Here is a 22,182-nt window from a genome sequence, read left to right as displayed (position 1 = left end):
TTATCATAAAGATTAAGAGTACTATGGATCAATAGTTTCAGTGTTTCAAATGGACTGCCAGACCAAGCTATTTCTTTTACATTAATAATGAATAATCATTCAACATAATAAGACACACTCATCATTCAAACATATTAAACTCTTATTACTATCATTATTATAAAAAGTGCTATAATAGGTTAATCTTCACTGCAAGAAAAGAGCAAATATCCTGACCTGAAAAATATCCACGTTGTTTTGCTAGCTGATTTTATTTAGCTAGTTCTTCATAGTTTTTCGCAATCGCTCTCAAATTCAAAAAGCCCAAGCGATAGACTGCCGAGCTAACGTTTTATTTTTCTTTAATGTGAACATCTCTGAACTGCATACTTTGCCATTTGCATTAAAATACTCTTGGAACACCCTTCAATTTTTGGAAAATATTTTAAAATATGCTCAATTATGGCGCAATATCTGTACCCTATGTTTTTTTATTCGAATTTTAATATTAAAAGCACATATCACAATTTGACATTTAATCAAATACATTTTTCAGTCTGCCTGTAATGTGTTAAAAATTTAATATACCTAGATAATACAGTATATTTTAAAATAGCTTGAGGTTTGAATGTCAAAGTTAAACCTTGGTGTCACAACATATTTTAGATGAATTACTTTTACGCGTAAACCTGTGCTGAGATCAAATATGATGAACAGATGATCCGCTGTGGCAACCGAAGGACAACAACAACAACAACAACTATTTTTATACAATGCTACATCCATTTTAGATGATTCACCCCATGGTGAAGCAGAATTTAAATCGCTGTATATGAAATGAGTTGAATCATGAGCATCTGTTCGAGCAACTACAGTACAACACTTGATAGACAGTAGAACATCTTGATAGATTTCAAAATTAGACATTACAATTCCACATCTAATAGGTCAACCATGTGTGTTCTAAAACACACTGAAAATGAACAGAGGTGTGGATTTACATGGTGTAATGCTTGTTATTGGTATCTGTATTGAGTACTGAACTTCCAAAAGCTGGTAAATTTAACTGCAAAAGAGGCTGTTAACCTTCACTTCTCTTTCAGTTGTAATTCACTTTATATAAAGTGTATAAATAAAGAATAAAGTGTGGATGCCAGATGTATAAATGTAAACATCTCTGAGCTAGTATTGAGCTAATAAACAGAACTAGGATGACAACAAGGATTTACCAAAGGGATAAGTGTGTGTGTGTGTGCTTACTGAAATGGAATAACATTTTGAAGACTGCTCAGTAGAATGAATTGCCTTGGATGAATAGTGAAAAGCCACTATGGTTATAATTCTGTAATAATACTAGGAAGTCCTTAGATAAATACTGAATAAGGCCATGTTTGGATAATATTATAAATGAAAATTGTTGGTGGGTAGACAGGGACTTAATTAGGATTTCTGGTCCCACTGAGCCCCAAACTATCCATCCATCCATCCATCCATCAATCCATCCATCTATCCATCCATCCATTTTTATTTCTAATTAGGGTCACAGGGATCTGCTGGAACCTATCCCACCACACATTTGGTGAAAGGCAGGGGTACACCCTGGACAGGTTGCCATCACAGGGCCACATATAGACAGACAACCACACACACTCACACACACTGTTATGGGCGATTTAGAATTACCAAACAACCTACATGTTTTTGGATTGTGGGAGGAAACCGGAGTACCCAGAGTAAACCCACACAGGCACGGGGAGGCCCCAAACTACAATCTTTAAGAATATATAAATATATTCACATATTTAACACATTTCAAATACATATATTCAAATATGTTATTGAAAATAGCTAGAGGTATCTGCTTCTAGCTGTGAGTAGACATGCTAGACTGACTAAGAACAGCATCATAAACTTCCTGTTCCTCCTCTGCTGCACGAAGCTATTCGGAATATTAAAGAGCTGCTGCTAAGTAGACTCAGGGTCCTTATCCAGAAATTAGCAACCCAAAAATGATGAACTGCACATGGCTAATTGGAGACCATTATACCAGAAATGATCATGAATACTAATACAAACCCACTGGTTCTCAGGTTTAATCCTTGGGACCTAAATCAGCATATTCTTGATTTTCTTTTCTCTATCACATTTGCTAAGCTTGATAATTAGCTGATGTTTTAGCCATGGATGTTGGAATAGAGGAATTACAAAACACAGCATTGCAGTGGAGTTAGACAGCACTATATTATGGACTACAATAAGCAAAAATGCTAAAAAAATATATATATTTGTCTCACACTTTGTATTTAGGTTGAATTGTTATCACAGATTTTGATTGGATAAGATCCTTTTGGAACATTAGACTCGGATGCAAACGCAAATTTATTCCACAATTTATCATAAGTACAGACTCCCACCATCACTTCCTGACTGAGCCAGTCTGTTTACTCTTTCAGTTTTGATTAGGTTAGATCCATCTAACTCTATCAGTGATGGATTTAGGCATTTCAAATTGTTCATGCATTGCCTAGAGTTAGAAAGCTTATTCCCTCCCTTATATACAATATTAATCATTTAATTTTAGCTCAATCCAATCTCAAGCAGGAACAGCGGCTTCATTTTTCATACAGAGTACTATCTTAATGGATGAGACTATGATAAAGCATATTGCACAATTGTTTAAAAATAAATTAGGCCTAGTGTAGAAGGGATATGCAGGTAGTGTATGGTATGTGTGTGTGTGTGTGTCTGTGTGTGTGTGTGTATTTTATACTGCCTATCCCCTTTAATATTTAGAAGAGACATATAACCTTTTTTTAACGAAATATTTAGAGTAAAACCATATGATTAACAGTGAATGAATATATTTATATTTATTTATATATAACCACTATATGATTAACATGAGTGAAGTAAAGCTTAGGTTACTAGCTGATAGTTAGGATTATATTTTTTAATAGTCAAAGGTTCACATTTGAAGGTGAATGGAATAGGTTAAAAATGTTCTTTTGCCTTTTAGAAATATGAGGCAAATATTATACTGTAATAGAAATGTAGAATTTTGTAGCATATTGGTGAGGTTATATCCTCACAGGGGTTTTCATACCACTGCTAGGCAGATGACACTTAGCACCTTGTCTCCTTCCCTCCCTTAGACAATCACTTATGTTTTCGTTCAGATCTCAGCATGTCTGGCAGACATCTCATCATGGACGACTGCTGAAACTTAATCCCAGTGAAACTGAACTGCTGTTCAGCATAGATGATTTGTCTCCACATCAGGATCTTCCTGGAAAACTCACTGACCTTACCTTTAGTCTCTGCATGCAACTGTTCTCTTCTTCTTCTTGCACTGCAAATCTGACACTCTAATGCCGGTTTGTCCTTTACAACATCAGACGAATTCGTCCATTTCTATCCACTCAGGTCAACTGAGGTGTTTGTCAAGTCTCGTGTTATTTCAAGACCAGACTACTGCAATTCACTCCTGACAGGTCTGCCTCTGAGCACCTTTCGCCCTCTGCAACTGATTCAGAATGCAGCCGTCTGACTTGATTTCAACCTTCCTACATTTCCCACACCGCCCCTTTGCTACACTTCCTCCACTGGCTTCCTGTAGCTGCCTTCATCAGATTTCAAACACTGATGCTTGCGTTCAAAGCCAAAAATGGACTACTCTTACCTCAAAGCAGTTATCACACCCGCACTCCACCACGTCCCTCCGATCCTCCTGCGCTGCTCGACTGGTCCCACCATTTCTCAGGGTGCAAGGAAGACATGCTTTAATACTCTTCTCTGTTCTGGTGCCTAGGGAGTGGAACAAACTTCCCCTAGATGTTTGAACAGCTGAGTCACTGACAGTCTTCAAAAGACAACTGAAGACTTAGCTTTTCCCGAAGTACTTAAATTGGCACTCTATTAAAAATAAAGTGTTGTCTGTATGCTTTTCTTACTATAAAACATCCCAACAGAGTTTTTTAGACTGATGGTATTTTTAAGCTTTGACCTAGTGAACCAGTCTGAGGATGTATTTATTGATAGAGCACTGGATCAGGGTTTCAGCGAAATACCATACATGTAAATGTAAATATTAGAATAGTATTTTAAAACTTTTTTATTTATTAGACATAAAGGACACAGTAAGAATGCTGTTCAGCAGTAAGTGAACACGTTTTGTCAATAATCACATGATATGTACATGATATTTTGACTGCTTGTGATTATTGTTTGGTATTTAGTGTTGTACCGATAGATAGATAGATAGATAGATAGATAGATAGATAGATAGATAGATAGATAGATAGATAGATAGATAGATTTGACTATAACTGTATAGTGTAATTACATTTATTCATAAAACTAGAACAATTAATAAAAATTCTTATTAATACACTCTTAAATTCTTAATAAATATTAAAGATTTCTTTCATTTGTCCTTCAGGAGGTTGGATTGGGAAGAAAACCCACTAACAGGTTTCCATTTGATGTTTCCAGCCTTTAAGATTTTGTGTTGAATGCTATAACAAAAGTGCTTTCATTTCATATCCAATCCCCAAAACTTTTTTTTTCTTTCTACACTATATCCAATGTCGCCCAGAAGAGGACGAGTTCCCTTTTGTTTCTGGTTCCTCTCAGGGTTTCTTCCTTATACACAGAATCTTTCTTAGCCATTGTCACCCGAGGCTTCTAGATCAAAATCAAGATTTCTTTGTCTGCTGATAAAGAAGCTTAAAAACTCTTTCCCATTTCAAAACAAGTTCGTCTTCAAATATTTTAAAAAGGGTAAACCTCTGTTCTAGGTTTATACATAAAACATGTCTCGTGAAAACACAGAACCTTCTGGGGGATGCTAGACAAAACTTTTTTTTTTCTGGCAAGGTTAGATTTCAATAGGGAGTGTGCAGGGAATGTAAAAATATTTAAGCCTTCATGATATTTCATATTTTGTTATTTTGATTTGAATGACAAGGTCATTCTAAACAATATAACTAAAAAACCATGAATAATACTTAAATTGAGCAGGTAAACAGAAGGAAGAACTGATCCTGGTGGAAAAAAGGTTGAGTTATTGTCCTTCTGGAGGAACCCATCATTTCTTTTGGGCAGAACCCTAAAACTGAGGGCTTCCTTATCAAAAGAAGTCCTAGGTATTCAAGATTCAAGATTCAAAGAACTTTATTAATCCCAGGGGGAAATTCCTTAAACCAATATAAAGTAGGGTCAACTATGCGGGCCGGTAGCAGTGCGGCAAGCATATCTCTGGTATAAACGAAGCCGGCACCGTGTTGCTGCGCACTGGTCACTCGGAGACTTGAAAACAAAAGTCCAGAGGTGAAAATAACAATAAAAACTCTCTCAAGTCGCATGGTTTGAAAGGGAAGAGCTTATTACTGGTTACAAAAAAAGTTAAAAAAGAAGGATGAAGAAATAAAAGGTATGTCTTCACCTTAAATATTCAAAGAACCTTTAAATAAGCAGGTTTTTTTAATGCATGTGAGAACACAATTTTCCATTGCAGGGGTAAGATAACAAAGATGGACTGGACTGGACTTACTCTCTGTAAGCATCATGAATGCAGAAGCAAGGTCAGACCATCGTGATTTGTTATATTTGAAGACCTTGTGCAATCTGTTGAAAGAGGTCCATCCATTGCCACCGATTGAAGGCATTTGCATCAGTCTGGTTTATAACTTATTACATTGTAGAAGTCTAAAATCTGACAAGCACTGTTGCTGCAAATCTATTAATAAGTTTGTTCCAATATGTTACGGTTTCTATAGTAATAACAAATTAATATATGTAATTGTTGATATGGTATAAGGGGAAAAGCATTTTTGGAAGGAGTCATCAGTGTCAGCACTTTATAACAGAGCTGTCATTTTTTTCTTTCTTTTAAATTTTCCAAAAAAGTTTTCCAACAATCTTTATGACTGAGGACATTGTGCTTTCATTGCAATTACGGCAAGCTGTATTTTTTTATTTTAGTAACATGAATAGAGAGAAAAAAGAAAGGTGTGGTTGCTGAGGAAAATACTTTTTAAAAACTACTATGATGTAACAACTTGTATCATGGATAATCCATAACAGTAAAAGTAGCTCAAATCACCCATCCATCCAATATTCTATACAGTACCCATTTATTCCTAATTAGGGTCACGGGGATCTGCTGGAGCCTATCCCAGCACACCAGGGGTACACCCTGGACAGGTCACCAGTCCATCACAGGGCCACATATAGACAGACAACCACATACACTCACGGGCAATTTAGAATTATCAATCAAACCTGATGTACATGCTTTTGGACTGAGTAAACAACATGCAAACTCCACACAGAAAGGCCCCTGCCTGTTGGAACCCGGGACTTGAACCCAGGACCTTCTTGCTGTGAGGCAACAACTGCCCAGCTAGAATCATATAAAAATATATATATCTGTACTTTAATAAATAAAACAAATGGCAAATTGGTGTGCAATAATTCACTTTGGCTCAATTTTAGGCTGTTACCATTAACTCCTCTTCTTTACAGGCCTTTGATTATTTTCCTAGAACAGCACACCCCGTCATGTTTTATGCCTTATGTAACACTTCTTTGAAGGCCTGTGTCATTTTTCTTTGGGAACGATTCAAATTTCAAGGCATCCTCCAAAACGAGGAGCTGTTTGATGTCTCATTTCATTTGCAAAAATGTACAAAAAACCCCCGAGAACACTTTCCAGGAGAACGGCTCTTAATTACTGCCATAAATCTGAAGCATAAACAGCCATCAAGGCAGAGATAACAAGCAAAGTGCTGAATCGTGGGCCTTTATCAAGCTCTTTCATTCAGTCTTTATGTAAAGAGGCTGTAATTGCATAAGCATATGCACATAAGTAACTATGGAGCATAAAGGTTTTCCATATTTAAACACGACTTGCGCAGACTGCACAAGTTAACTTCTGACAGTTTATTTTAGAACTTAATTTCTGGTTCCTGCTGTAATTTCTTTTGTAAATGCTCTCTCCTGTTGGTAGGCCAGAAATATGTTAGACGGCATGTCTGTAGACTGTAATTTGTTCTTCTTGGACAATAACCATGATGTATGACATGGTCCTGCGTGCTAAAAATAGATCCTATCCGAAGTGTAATTTTAGGGAAATTTATTATTCAGAGCTAGCTGAGACGCTATTAATATGCAACCGAGCTTCAAATGGTGAGCCATCAACATCAGTGAGACAGCAGCATTCATGTAGTCCCGTATTGATGCTTTTAGCGAAACCATTGACAATTCGGCTCTCGTATCACTTCAAACACAATTCGGTCCTGACTGCCCCCTCATCAGCATTCACTCCATGGTTTATTCATGATCTTTTATTATGCATTTGAGGACCACTATTACTGCCAAATGCAAATTTCGACACGTTTTCCTGACGAGATTGGTTCATAAAAATAAAAACACTCTGTCATATGAGAATGACCATTACACAGTGTATGTGTGCCATGTGGCTTTATAAACACAATCTGCTAGAATGGTATTTGTAGGGTCATCCAGAGGCTCTCTGGCAACACAAGTGCACTAAATAATTCACAATAATGTAAAATAACAGGTCATTAACAAGATCGGTGTCATTCTGAAATTATGCATTTCGTGAAGAGGGTTTTTTTTTTTTTTTGCATTTACGAATACCTCATGAACACAGTACAAGATGAATGGAGACCATTTTCCCCCAAGCCAGAGTCTTTTTTTATTATTTCATTTTCTCCTCTACATGCACTTCTAATGTGATGTACCATCAGTAGTATTCAGTGTTCAGGTCTTCAAAATCAGATTACTACTTTAAAACAGAAGACAGGTTGATGTTTACCAGGTAGAAAAATTATACTGGGAAAATTAAAAGTGTAAAACAGGAATGGAAAATAAATAAATTTAAAAAAATCACACCGTGATCCGTTCTTTCTTCTACTGTCTCCTGACAGAAACGAAGCCGAAGCCATTAACTCCACATGCCACTCTACGATTTTTCCTTCAGCCTTTCTCTCTTGTAGTGTCTGTGTAGAAAACATTTGGAAAGAAGAAAATGTCCCTAAGGCCAGGCATGCATGAATCAGCTGAGCGTAAATCAGGAATGACAGAATGTATGGCTGACGGTTAAACGGGATATTGAAAGACGAGTTATTTCAGGCACTTATAAAAATCTCCCGAGTCCTTGGCTACACCGTGTTTCATTGTGGATTATGCATTGAACGGTAGCTCCTGTCACTCTTAAGCACTACACGGTGTGTGTGTGTGTGTATGTATGTGGAACTTCTTCTGCAAGACAAGGCAACAGACATTCAACAACAATGCTTTAAAGGGATCTCCATCTACTTCCGTCCTCTTTACACCAGCGTTAACTCGAAAAACACAGTATAGAACTGTAAACACAATCAGTTAGGACTTGTATTGAAAGGATTATGCTTAAAGCACCTCGTAGCTAAAACCCTCTCGGAAAGATAGTACTTTTCTTTGTTAGTGGGGTGGAACCGTCGAGGGTACATCTTTTGTACTTTCAATATGTACCTTTTACCTGGTCATGTGGATATAATATACCTTTAATTGATTTAAGCTACATAAATTGATTGTAATTAGTTTTTTTTAAGAATAAAGCTAAGATGGTACACTACATGCAATATTCTAGGTAAAAGTTACCTGCTAAGGTTGCATTCACTTTACAAGATTTTTTTCTCTTGGTTCACATCCGTGATTGTGCAACGGTCTTTAAACACACAACATATCACATATTTTGTGTCACAAAGAACAAAGTAATATTTGTGACGCATTCCATCATAGTAGAAGCAACAAATGAATATGCTAGTAGCCCAAACCTGTGTCAGTTTGTCTGGGGGTCAGGAAACAGCTCGGCAGCTGCACATGATCGGGTCGAGAAGGCAAAAAAAAGCCAGATGGCTAGCTTTTGCTGTTTTTGCAGCTATTACTGACACTGCTGTGCCGAGAGATGTGTGGGTACGGGACAGGAGCCAGCAATGTTGGGACCGCGCTGTGGAGGGATTCACAGAGTATTTATACGGGAGTGTGATTCTTTGGCATTGTAGCCACATTCGTTTTTTTTTTCCCGGGCCATGTTTTGCCATTTCTTAGGCAATTGTTTCAAAAGCTACTTGGGTTCGGCAGTCAATTCATTTCCCGAAATATCCTTAAATGTCACACATTTCTTGCTGCTTTAATTAATCACATTTAGTGTGCATCACGGAAAAGCCAACAATCTGACAGTTCTCATTCACAAAGGTCTGATTTGAAAACATCAAATTTTAGTGTCAATCAAATCGGCGTCAGATAAAAAGCAGATAATTGGATTTGTGTTACTTCAGCCAGGTAGTGTGAATGTAGACCAAATGAACAAAAGATGTACCTTGGAAAGTAGCACCAAAGCGACAAGAATAGGATACGCTTATTTTCTGAGGGTGTAGAGAGGAGGAAACTGAATTATCGAGTTTTTCTTTTTTTTTTTTATTATTCATCCTTACCACCTTCTTTCTATACCTATTATCTCTGTGTCATTTGTTGCTTCCTGGTTTGCTGGACCATTGAGGTGGCAGTGAGTATGGCCCATCAGGAGACTGACAGCTGCAATTAGCTGTTCACATTACTGTATGCACATGATGATGTTAGACAGACTGACCACATTGCCCTCATCGTTCTTCTTATGACATCCCATAATTACTATGCAGGTCTCACCTCCGGAACGGGGAAGCAATATGGAAATCGGTGTGTGAGCCGGAGGTTTCATTTTTGCATTTCATTTCACGGAAAAACCCATTACTCATTCCAGCCGCTTTGTTCATAATATTGATGGCTAATATGAAGTTGATGATGGCTGTTGTATACATGAGGGATATTACAGACACCAATAATGAGCCTGGCTGCCAGCCTGTGAAGACCCAAGACAAAAAATATTGACTCTGTGTCACCGCTAAGGCTCTCTGGAGCACAAAGAAATCAACATTGACACTCTAGGATTACACTGCTCAACAAGCACAGATTAACAACAGTGAGGTAATGGAGATTACGTAAACATGACCTTTTTCAGAAGGTTGGAAGAAACGTCCAAATTTCAGTTTCCGAAGCACTGTGCCCTTTCTTCTTTGATTATCAATTAGCTAATAAAGTCTATGGAGTTTAAAGGGAATCAAATGTTTTTTTTTTCATGCGTTTTTAAACACCACATCCTGAACAATATCATCTATACCCATCTGTTAGAAGAGGCCACGTAAATAAGTTTCCTATTAAAATTCAAAACAAAACACTTTTGGGGTTTTAAAAGTCATCTCGACATTTAAACCTGAGATCGGAATACCAAAATACCTGTACTGGTCATAAAGGTGTTTAACAACTGTTTATAGATATGGGTAGAGTATTATATGTACTTTTGATTGCATTTTACCAGCTGGAACATAAAACCACTCGTTCCAATGTCTGAAGCAGGACATTTACACCATCTCCTTTTTAAAGAGCTAGCGATTATTATACTAATGCCACCTTTAAAGTTAAAATCTCTTGTGGACACAGGAAGAGTTAGGAAAAGTATTACAAATCTGACCTAAATACTTTATAACAGTAATGCACAACTGGAAAAAGAGAAGACACATGTTAAGTATTAGACTACATCTATGGTTGGTGTCTTAGCTTGAATAAGATTGAATTGCTCTCCGAAATCAGAATTTTCGCCCCTATTTTTTTCTCCACCCGCTTAGTCAAGGCCTTATTGGCGTAAACAATGACATCACATCACGGTGCTGATGTCCTCTGGTTCGTCTGGCTTCCTGGGTTTGCTCGGTAGAGACTTGAGGTACTCCAGGTGGCGCCGTGCATCCTCCTGGTTCTGCCTGACGTAGTAGACGACATAGGAGATGACCATGGCGAACCAGCCGAACATGGTCACCAGCATGGCGTAGTCGGTGGTGCGCCTGGCCAGGTTGCACAAATCAGCGTCCACTGCCAGGAACGGACGTCCCTCCTGGTCCCTCAGCTCAGAGCTGCGACACAGGACGCGCGCAGCCGCTTCATGATTGTGCGCCATGCCACCGAGAGCTTGCTGCAACGCACAGTCGCAGTGCCATGGGTTGTCGTGCACCAGTACGCGCGCCTTCAGCCGTGCGAATGCATCCTTGTGCACGCTCACAATGCGATTGTGTGACAAGTCGAGAAGCTCCAGCGAGGTCTCCAGGCCAACAAAAGCACTCTCGCCTAACGTCTCCACTGAATTATGGGACAGGTTCAGCCTGCGTAACATCCTCAGGTCCTGGAAGGCGCGCTCAGGCACAGCATGGATTTGGTTGCGATCCAGTTGGAGGAGCACCGTATCTGCAGGTAGGTCCGATGGGATCTCCTTGAGCTCCGCCAGGCTGCAGGTTACGTTGAGGCCATAGGGCGGGTACTCGGCCCGCTGACACACACACCCTTTGGGGCACATGCTGGCCGATGGGAAGCAGAGGGCCATGAGCACCAGGCTCTGCAGCAGGAGGCACATGGGGATGGAGCGCGAGAGCCACAGGTCCAGCGGAGTCATGCTGGACGCACGTCAGCATAATCCCGCCGCTGCCAGCTAGCCGGACCAATCATGCCAGGCCCATAGTGGCGCAAGTGGTCACGCCGAGCCACGGCACTCTCATTCTCCACTCAGGCCTGTGTGTGTGAAAGACATTACATTTCAGTATATGTATGCATTGAAAGTGTGGTGAATTTTCAAGGAGATTTCATCAGTATTTGCACTGGCAATCATTTTTAACTGTATGTTAATTGCTGGTTGTTATGGTTTTCCTGCTGAGCCGTGTATTATGGCCACACAATCTACATAGCTAACTACAGATCATATAAAACATCACAGATTTAACCACCAGATGTGTTTGTCCAAAGAAATGAGATATCTGTCTATTTTCACCACAAATTAGATGTACTGTATGTAAAGAATGTCTATATCTGTATTCATGCAGCAAAACACCACCTACAAGTGACAGTATTAGCTGAAAACATTATTTCTTTGCAATTTTGTGTTGTTGTTCTATTTTAGGTCAGGTTTAGGTGCTAAAACCTGTAACAGTCTTGAGACGAAATCCCCGGATAATGTTGCACAGCCTGGGGGGGGGAAAGGGCGCACCACTAACCCTCCATGGCTCATTTGCGTACACTCTGCATAAACCTTGTGTTGCTAGCCCTGGCCAATTTACATCGTCAACACTCACTCTGCCTCCTGTTGCTATAAATTGCCACCTCTCATTGAAAATGAATGACTTCCGTCTGCTTTGTCGTGCTGCATCGCTGCCAGCGTAAATGCAGGGATATGTGTACAGAGATGGAAAAAATGTCATTAGACAAAAGAGAAAATGGCAAAAGAATGACAAAGCATCAAGACCTTAAAAAAACCCCAAAAAACTAGATCTATTATCTTGCTCAAGTACGCCTTTTTTTTAACATTCATCAAATCAGATTTACTAAATTGCTGTATGACTGCATCAACCTGTAGTAGTGACAGATTCATGTGTGCTCCTGACGGGCAGGATCAGTTATGAATATGGCTAAAAAAAGACCCCAAAATACAACGACTTGGGTGACAGGTGTGAGCACAGAAGGGCTTCCTTACTCATTGGAGACAAGATACACAGACATACGCATCGTCTCGCATAGGAACAACAGTCCTAAAACAGCCTGAGAGCAAAACAGCTACATTTGAAACTGTTAATTCAATTAACACTACAGGCTAATTTCAGGTGTCTGTTGAAGCTTCATATATTCAAACTGTACAGAACTTCTCAGTCTAACACACTGACTTGTGTTGAGGAAAAAAAGTCTAGGCAATTATTATTATTAAAAAGTGTTAATTTTTACACTGTTGTTGGTACCGAATTGATACCACTCGGTGTATACTGCAGTCATGCTTTATAAACACTTCCTTATGCTTTTCAAGACATTGACGTGAGTGTGTGTAAAAGAGTTTACACTACATCCTGTGTATAGTTCTATTATAGTACTACTATATTGTACCAAAACAATTCAGTTCAATCCAATTTGATTTATTTAGCACTGTTAACATGCATTTTAATGAAAAACCCATTCAATTCTTTCCTGACTTGAATCGATGGCGAGTTTTCGATTCTGATTGATCCGAATGTGATAAATAACATGCTATAACAACATCTCAGACAGGACTCCAGGCTGTCAAACAAAATCACAGGTTTATATTGATGCTCACGGTCTAATATCTTATTGCTGTCATAGTAAATGTAAAAATAAACAGATTAAAATGCCTAGTATGTGATATGAATAACTAAAGTTTATTTAATGTTTAGGTTAAGGTTTATTTAATGCTCAGTTTGCTTTGTAATGGTCAGGATGTTTTCCACCACTGGGAAATCTTCAGGACAGAGGAGTCTATTTTCTCTTATTAACCTCAAGAGAGAAGAAATCCAGAGTGGTGATGGAAGATCTGTTTACAGGTGTTATAAGTGATCTTGTTTTTTACATTACATGTAAATGGAACAGATTTACAAGTATGATCTATCTGTGATGAATGTCTTTATTTTTTTTTAAACATTGACAAACCGCTGTGGTAAAGAAGAATAAAACACTTTAGAATGTCATTTTTTGGGAAAATCACACCTACACACCACCTGGGTGTTGCTTATATTGCTATAAAAACACACCCTATATAAACGTGTAGAAATGGTATGAAGCAATAACAAAAAACACACAATAAACATTAAAATATTTAATCAAAACCGGTTAGAACACACTTTAAGCACTTACCTTAATAAATGAAGATGAATTCAATGTAAAATAAAAGGCTGCAATGTTAGGAAATGGTTCTAGACCAATCATGAACAATTATACGATTTCAATATACTGTATATTCAATATCTTTATTCATTTTATGGCCTGGAAATTAGCTCCGCCTCCAGAGAGAACATCGGTTCGTGTAGTGGAGAAAACCTGCTGAGAATTCCATTACATTTGCAACTCACCTTACAGAAGATTTCTCTAATATAGACTTTAAAGTGTGTGTTTGAAAATCCAAATATTTGCAAACATTGAAGATTTGTTAGTCTATTCTAAGTCTTAGCGCATTACAATAAATAAAATAGTGTTGCCACGTTCTGTAACGCTCAATTCCACCCGAAAGACCCGGTGTTCAACTTTAGCTGTCTGGAGTCACCAGTGTGTAGGTGTGTTTCTGGCAGGGTTGTATTTGTTTGGATCAAGTCGAGTCATCTACAGTCGACTGATCCAAACCGACATTCTGGCGCCTGCTTGAAATCAGATGATGGTGTGCAGAGATGGACCATATACAATCGATACCTGTTTTAAAATAACTTCCATCTAAGTGCTCTCAGAAGTCCAAAAATAATACCATGCATATTAAAATAAGCACATTATAACCTAGTGCTACTGTGTCTACCCTGAAGTTTGGAAACCAAGAGTCGAAGTGCATTAAAGTCTAAATCCTAGAGAGTCAGATGTTAAGAGCAGCTTCACGTTACAGGGCTTTTTTCTTTCAATGCGGTGCACACAATTTGCATGAATTAATAATTATAAATTCGTGATAACGATGATAACGAAGCTGGTTTTCGGAAATGGAAAAAGAGCTTGTTATTATTCCAGCAACATAACCATCACACAGTTAGTGTGAAGAATTGCCTTTGGTACGAGCCAGTATATAATTGAAAAGATAATAAATAAATAAATAAAAAAAAACAACACTGATAAGAGATCATTTTGTTACTGTATTTAAGCCTGGCACAATCAAATCACTATTATTTGACATGACTAGGATTATTTGTGCTGATAAATGATTTAATTCTGCAATAGCATGCTTCTGTATAAGATTTCTCTACCATCATATTAATCATTACTGTCAACCGAAAGCTATGATTTCTGAATTTTGATTCATGAAATTTCTTATTTGAGCTGTGTGTTGTCACAAAACATAATTATTAGGATATCTATATTACTAAAACTGTATTTACATCATTGTTGCTACAGTACAATGCTTATTGTTTATTGTTTATTATTACTAAAAAACCTTAGTAATAGGTCTTATAGGTAATGGTATATGAAAAAATGTATGTTTCATTTATTATTTAATTTCATTTTTGATTTGATAATTAAGATTTTTTCCTAAAATGTAAAGAGGAATGTAATTTACTTTTTCATTTATATTAATTTATTAATGAATATATTGATAAATGGCTGGAATTTGAATACTACACTACCGTTTATTACACTACTGTTATGTTTATATTAGACGTCAACAGAAAAGGAAGCTAATTTTTCATAAGCATGGTAGGCCTAACTATTATATTATGCTGATCAACGTGGGGGAAAGAATGTGGAAAACTCATTCTTGAACAGAAATGTGTTCTCATAAGTCTAAACAGTACATTTTGAATAGTGAGCTTGTTTCAGAATCAGCTTTACATCACAGATTACAATTTATCCTGTAAACCTTAGAGAAAAGAAAATGATTGAACCTAAAATAATATTTCTAACTTACAGCCATTGAAAATAAATCATTTCTTTGTTCCAGCTTTTGTTTCCACACATCAGAAAACTAAAATTGCCTCTTTGAGCTTTATGAGTGTGTATATATTCGATGTGTCTGTTAGACACAATCTATGAATGTGTATGTGTGAGAGCGTGTGTCTACTGAAGGTCCCCGTGGGCCAGCTCGGCCCCGGTCCCAGGCCAATATGGTGTTATTTGTTCAGCTGGTACCCTGCTTTATCAGACACACAGCCACCGTGACTTCTAGCTGGATGTGGTTTTGGAGTGTTCTTGCCTATTCAAGCAGCAACATAAACCATAATATGCAAATAGTGAAGAAAAAAGATTGAATTGATTAAATTGCGAAAGCATTTCATTGCCAGTGTGGTCGTTCACGAGGAAAGATCGCCTCATACTGATATAGTTACACATTAAGTCCCTAATGCACTGTACAATGAACTGCAAAATGGGTTATAATAAACCATTAGCTTGATGATGCATCGAAATCTTGTTACAAATCAGCGTTTGTTCAATGCAAAGCTTTTTTGACTACTCTACATCTATTGTTTTTTCGGGAAATGAGTTGTTTAAAAAATGATTTTATTTCATAAATATGAAGAAACTAGTCATGGGGCACAGTATGGCTCCAACTCATTAACCAGCACAAGACGTGTCTGACACTGTTGTATTAAAAAACACAGGAGGTGAAAAACATAACACCCCTGCCACATTGGGTGATTGTGGGTATGGTGCCATCACTCTGAAATGATACACACCCATTGCAGTAGAACAGCACGTTTCTGCAACTGATTCCAGATCTCTGTAAAAAAAAAAAAAAGGAGCTTTATATAAAATCTTTGGGTGTTTCACCTGATCGTGACCTTCCCATGAGACTTTTTTTTCCAGCGACTACACAAAATTGTTTAAGTACCTAAGTGATGAAGAAGCGTATTTTTTCTTCAGCTTCTGTACTGTTGAGATGATCACACAATCAAGACCATTTTATTCTAACTCTAAATAAAGACAAAATAAACCTGTAATTTTTTTTTTTTTTTTTTTTGCAGTGGGGAAATTATAATCACGTCCATAGTAAATTGCCTCGGAAAGCAGAGAGGCATGAATTACTCACTAATTAAACTGAGTGAGAAAGAATGTATATGCTTAGTACAAAAATAGAAAGACTCGCATGGCTTTTGCGTACCTAAGCATGCTGAACGCTATCTGTTAATCGTCTGTCCTACGTAATCAATCAGGGTTAATTCTGACATCTAATTTAGATTCAGGTTTTTTGTTTTAGGCTTTTGATAGAAATCCATGATAGCCCATCACATTTAGCTGGTTATTAGCAATTATTCTGTTTTCGTAAACGAAAATGAGATGTTATTCCATTTTTCCCTTCGAATTTTCCTCAGTATTATCTCTCATGTAGGCTTTTGCATAACACATTTCCTTTACTACGATACATATGACTACAAACACAGAGAGTTCTATTCTACTAAAATCTACAGTACATGTAAAACGGTTGAAGAACTGTTATAAGATCTTTTAGTCTCCCTTTATTCATTACATCTCACCCAAAGCCATTTTTATAGACTTTTCAGATTGAGAAAAAATTTATGCTGATGAACGTTTTTCCTCATAGTTTTCGATCATCTATATTGATATTATTAAACTTCCCACAACATAACAGAACAGAAATCAATAGTCACAGGCCTAGTCTAGCATTTAACCCTAAAACCATCACTTTCACACACTCTTTTTATTGATAACATTTAATTAATAATGCACTGGATCTCTACTAGGCATAAAACACTTTCTGTATGATTTCTGTAATATAATAATACATTTAATTAAAAGGAAAATCTACATAAGTAGCGGTGAAGATTATCACTCCTAGGATCATTCAGAGGCCAGTGAATGTCATTTTCTGGTAACATTTCAGACTAACATGGATGTATAATAGAACTTTTAACAAATTCCTTAGACAGATATTAAAGTCCAGTGAACTGTAGGTGGTTGTACAGTTCTACTTCTCGCTGATAACCTATTCATTTTCTATTTTTATTCCATACATGTCCTTAATACTTAATAGGTAAAGGTTTGAAAATGTAAAATGAACATAAAACACAGTATTAATACTAATGTGGCACATTTTCAAACATGTTAAATGGGACTAATCGTGGTGGGGTGTAACCCTAAGTGTGAACTTATCTCAGTGGTTTTCCTGAGATCTCCAGCCTCAAACCCTGTTGGATACGTGATGCCCTAGGTGCAAAGAAGCATTCTAACCTGAGAGGTGCTTAGAATCGGAGTCAGGAGCCATTTCAGATCCAGTCTCCTACACTTAAATCACTTTCAGTGCATGAAAGCATATTCAGGATGGATTTTTTTTTTTTTTTTTTTTTTTTTACATAACTGCAGTATTTCAATGCCTTCTGAATAATGAAGAATTTAGCAGCTTCTAACTAAAGTTCACAACTAGTTAAAAAAATAATAAAGAGAGATAAAGCACTAATGATGAAGTAATTCATTTTCCTAGTACAGACCAGATGAGCACCGACATTGATTTGGCAGGGTTCAGCTGGATTTTTTGGTAATAAATCATCATCATCATCATCCTCATCCTCATCATCATATGATATCACAGCCCTGGCGCACATAAATAACGCGATTGATTCTTACTCAGTGTATTCATGTGAAATACATGCTAGATAAGGTAAAATGCATGTAAAATGTTCATGCATTGCAATGAGACACATGCACACAATGCACAGACAGACATCTGAGCAACAGGCGACATGCGTTTGCTCACCTGCGATAAAACAGCAATCGGTCGCCGCGTGCATTCCGCTGACATATTTAAGAGAATGATGTACCAAAGGAAAAAAAGAGGTCCTTAAGGGAAGCACGGTCGTATCCTGATGAGAGACAAGGCCCGCTGCTTATTCACATATTTGAATGTGTTTGTTGACGCTCGAGCACGGCGTCGCCGGGGAGAGAAAAGGGAGGGGCGCTCCTGATACGAGTGGCGCGCGCTTAAACGGACCGACGGGCGCGTGCGTTGCCCGAGTCACTCTTGTCTCGACACCCTCTAACGTGCCGCCGCCGACGTGTGTGTGTATATGTGTGTGTGTGTGTGTAGGTTCACGCCCAAGACAGAGCGTGAGAGTCCAGGCTCTCAACTCGACACAGGGTTCTCACCAGGGTTCCTGGAAAGAAAGAAAGAAAGAAAAATATATATACCACTCATCATCACGCAGCCGTCTTCAGAGCGCGCGCATCCCGTCTGTTCGAGGTGCCAGCGCATGTGCCCGGATCATAATGTCACGTGACACGGTGATGGTTCTTCACGTTTTTTTTTTTTTCTAGAGTGATCTACAGACAAGCTTTGACTTTCAGGACATAAATACATTAAAAATATTGCCACTCTTTATGATAAGCAAACACTGACCACACATGCAATGGACACCATTTGCCTCTTAATATAATATTATTTAAAGCATAAAATGTTAGACTTCCAAATGATCTGCCAATCTTGATGTAACCCTCAGAGCATCAGCACTGACTCTCTTCTTATTCTGTATAACAAGCTTGTAGAGGATCATGGAAACTCTTCCATACAGAATACTTCAAGCTCCTATATACCGCCATGCTTGTACATGTGGATTGTCCTCCAGAAGAACTCAGACCTCAGAAGTCTTTGGAGTCCTTTTAAAATCTTATTGAAAGATTTGTCTGTTGTCATGACTTCTATGAACAACCTAAAGTTTTACAAGTTTATTTTAAATACAGCCATAGTGAAATAAAAACACTGCCTAGCCTTCCTACTTTTTAGGCAATGCTACTTTATGTTCATTACACAACTGTTTGTATTACAAATCACGACAAGGACATTTTAAACCCCTTCCTTGTAAATGCGCAGGTCTACATTGACAAAAATCCGAAGCTCACTCCCTGTATGTGTATATGAGAATGGCGAAGAAATACGGATGCTTGCCGTTGCTGTTTAACCAAGACAGATCACCATGGATAACCCATGTGGTCCAATCAACCATCTTTACAAGAACACAATTACTTTTGTCCTTCGGCAGAATTCCACTGGGAATGACAGCCTACTCATAACAATGGTCACATAACAGCCTCGTAGGCTAGTTAGAGTTAAGGCTCTCAACTTCTTTTATGACAGATGAGATCTATCACCATTAAATGGACTCTGGTTGCCAATGTTCACAGTAATGAATGAGACACATTTCACAGTAGTATAACAATCACTGAAAACCATGTTATGACTCTCTAGCAATTTCTCAACAATTCCTCAACAATGCCTCGGTTATTCATCTCTTTTCAACGCCTGTTAAATATTAAGCTAATTTAGAATTTATTCAATTTAATTAAACCATTCATTGAATTAAAAAAAAACGGATACTCAATGCATTTTAAATATAGTTAAGAAGCTTCGTATTTTTCACTAAATTGGGTATAATAAAATTATAAGTGGAGCCATACTAACCAATATATCCGGTATTTTTAAGGAATTCTTTTGTGATTAATAAATATGCAGACTCTATACAGTACAGTCCACACTTTGAGCACTGTCTATTTGGATAAACCATCTCTATGAGCATTATTTTTTCTTGATTTATCGGCAAAGTGTCAGGATTTGAATGGTATCAATACACATGAAGGCGAATATTCAGCGGCTAATTGTTTGGGAACTAAAATATATTTAACGGTAGTGTTGGCAATTCTTTTTCAAGCAGAAAATTCTAAAGTAATTTAAATCCTGGTTACCCCTAAAAGAGACAAGAGAATAAAAAAACATTTTAAGATTCAATTCTGACTGCAGCACAGGAGCATCACTGACATTCACACAGCTAGCATTTGATTGTAAGCTCGGATTATTGCACTGTAAAACATTTCAAAATGGTTAAACTTAGGAGCAAAAGTTCACCTGTTGCCTTATGAACGTGAGGAAACTCAGGATAAGCTTTGTTTCAACTCTGAAGACAATCATTTGAATATTTTTGGATATTCTGAGTTCAATATCCAAAACATGACAATCAAAGAGAAGAAATAGGTTTACCTAACTGATTCATGTTTTACAATTATGTCCCTTTCACTATGTCCTGTAGTAGAATAACACATAGTTAGCAATGTTTAAGACATTAGTATTTAGACTAGTAGTTGTTCTCACTACATTTTACCAACTGGCTCAACATGATCTTTTCAGACTAGTCCAGACTAGCCATATAATGTATTTTCCCAGACCACCACACATATCAGTTGACATTCACCTCACGTTTTCCATATGTGCTCATGGGAGAAACCACCAGGAACTATCCAATTAGGACAAGTAGACCTCTTTACTTTGTTGTCAATTATGTTACCTGTAGGGGAGCACAGTGGTTTAGTGGTTAACATGTTTGCATTGCACCCTGGGGGGTCTGATTCCTGCCTGTGTGTGCATGAAGGCTGCATGTTCTCCTTGAGGTCCCAATTGTCATAATAGAAGAATTGAAATATTACATTTTCCTCATGTTTGCTTCGCTTTTTCTGGGGGCTGAAACTGCAGGTTGAAGGTTGAAACCACATTGTATTTCCAACCAAAAGCATGGATGTATTTTTTACTTATGGTCTTTTTATTTGTTTTGCAAGTTACAAACATACATTAATGCATTCATTCTAAATGCTAGGATGGATTTTTTTAAATTTTTTTTACCAGAACTCATTTTGCAATGTTCATTTTTTCTTAATCCTGTTGGTAAACAAATAAAGAACTTTGTGTTAGTATATATAATTAAGACTGCTTTAATTTGACTTTCTGTGAAGTGTGGAGTGAATTAAGTTCTGATTGGATAATGAACAGTGCCTCAAATTTGGCAACCAGTTCCTAAGCTCCATTTAAGGTGTGCATGCTTTACACCAATTTTAAATGTACTGGTTCGACATAACGAAATCCTGATGCTCTGCAAATATGAATTTATTTAAAAATCCTGATAACGGTTTTGTGTTGCATAAAAGCATCAATCCAGAAGATATAAAGATAAGCGTGATGTCAGTTTTGCAATGAAGGTGGATTTTATCAGGGCATGGCATATCCTTGTGTCTCCTTGAATCAATCCCTGATTAGAACAGAGAGAATGGCATACTGCGTGCAGGGAATCCTGCAAATCTCCAAAACCCATGAAATCAGAATGAAGCACAGGTCCTGTCCCAATTCCAGGTTTGTACTTTCATTGAGGCCAGACACACATGATACTTGATCTATATTAGTATGAGCCAATTAAGGTTCTATACACATAACCAGAGCAAAGCTAACAACTGGATTTTCAACCAAACAACTGGTACTCCATTCCTCCTCTTTCTGACCACTGCTCACTAACCTGACTCGAAAATTTGACATGTGGAGCTACTGCTCACATTTTCAATATTATTGATTTCACAGGCACCAAAGGGAACCTACCGTCCTGTGTTTGTATCTATGGACTTGCCCTGATTCCAGTCAATATGTTTTTCCACTGGCATACAAGTCTCACTGATGAACTGCATGGAAGCCTGGTTCATTAATCGATATTAACTGTATAATATTACTGATTATACTACAGCACTGTTGATTTCTCTAATTTGATTGGCTGGAAAGAATTTCTAATAATGATGCTGGACTTCATTCAAAGCACGTTTATATCAACAAGC

General features: G+C 37.6%; 1 protein-coding gene across 1 annotated transcript; it reads right to left on the bottom strand.

Moving 5' to 3' along the window:
* Window positions 1–4,273: 4,273 nt before the first annotated feature.
* Window positions 4,274–18,780, bottom strand: lrrc3b (leucine rich repeat containing 3B). Its single transcript, XM_058377321.1, has 2 exons — window positions 18,302–18,780; window positions 4,274–11,637 (listed from the first exon to the last, which is right to left on the bottom strand). The coding sequence occupies exon 2, from the start codon at window positions 11,519–11,521 to the stop codon at window positions 10,736–10,738; it is 786 nt and encodes a 261-aa protein (XP_058233304.1). The 5' UTR covers window positions 11,522–11,637; window positions 18,302–18,780; the 3' UTR covers window positions 4,274–10,735.
* Window positions 18,781–22,182: the final 3,402 nt, after the last annotated feature.

Source organism: Hemibagrus wyckioides, linkage group LG24 (genome assembly GCF_019097595.1).
Source record: "Hemibagrus wyckioides isolate EC202008001 linkage group LG24, SWU_Hwy_1.0, whole genome shotgun sequence".
Taxonomy (NCBI): domain Eukaryota; kingdom Metazoa; phylum Chordata; class Actinopteri; order Siluriformes; family Bagridae; genus Hemibagrus; species Hemibagrus wyckioides.
This window is presented reverse-complemented; position numbering and strand designations above follow the sequence as displayed.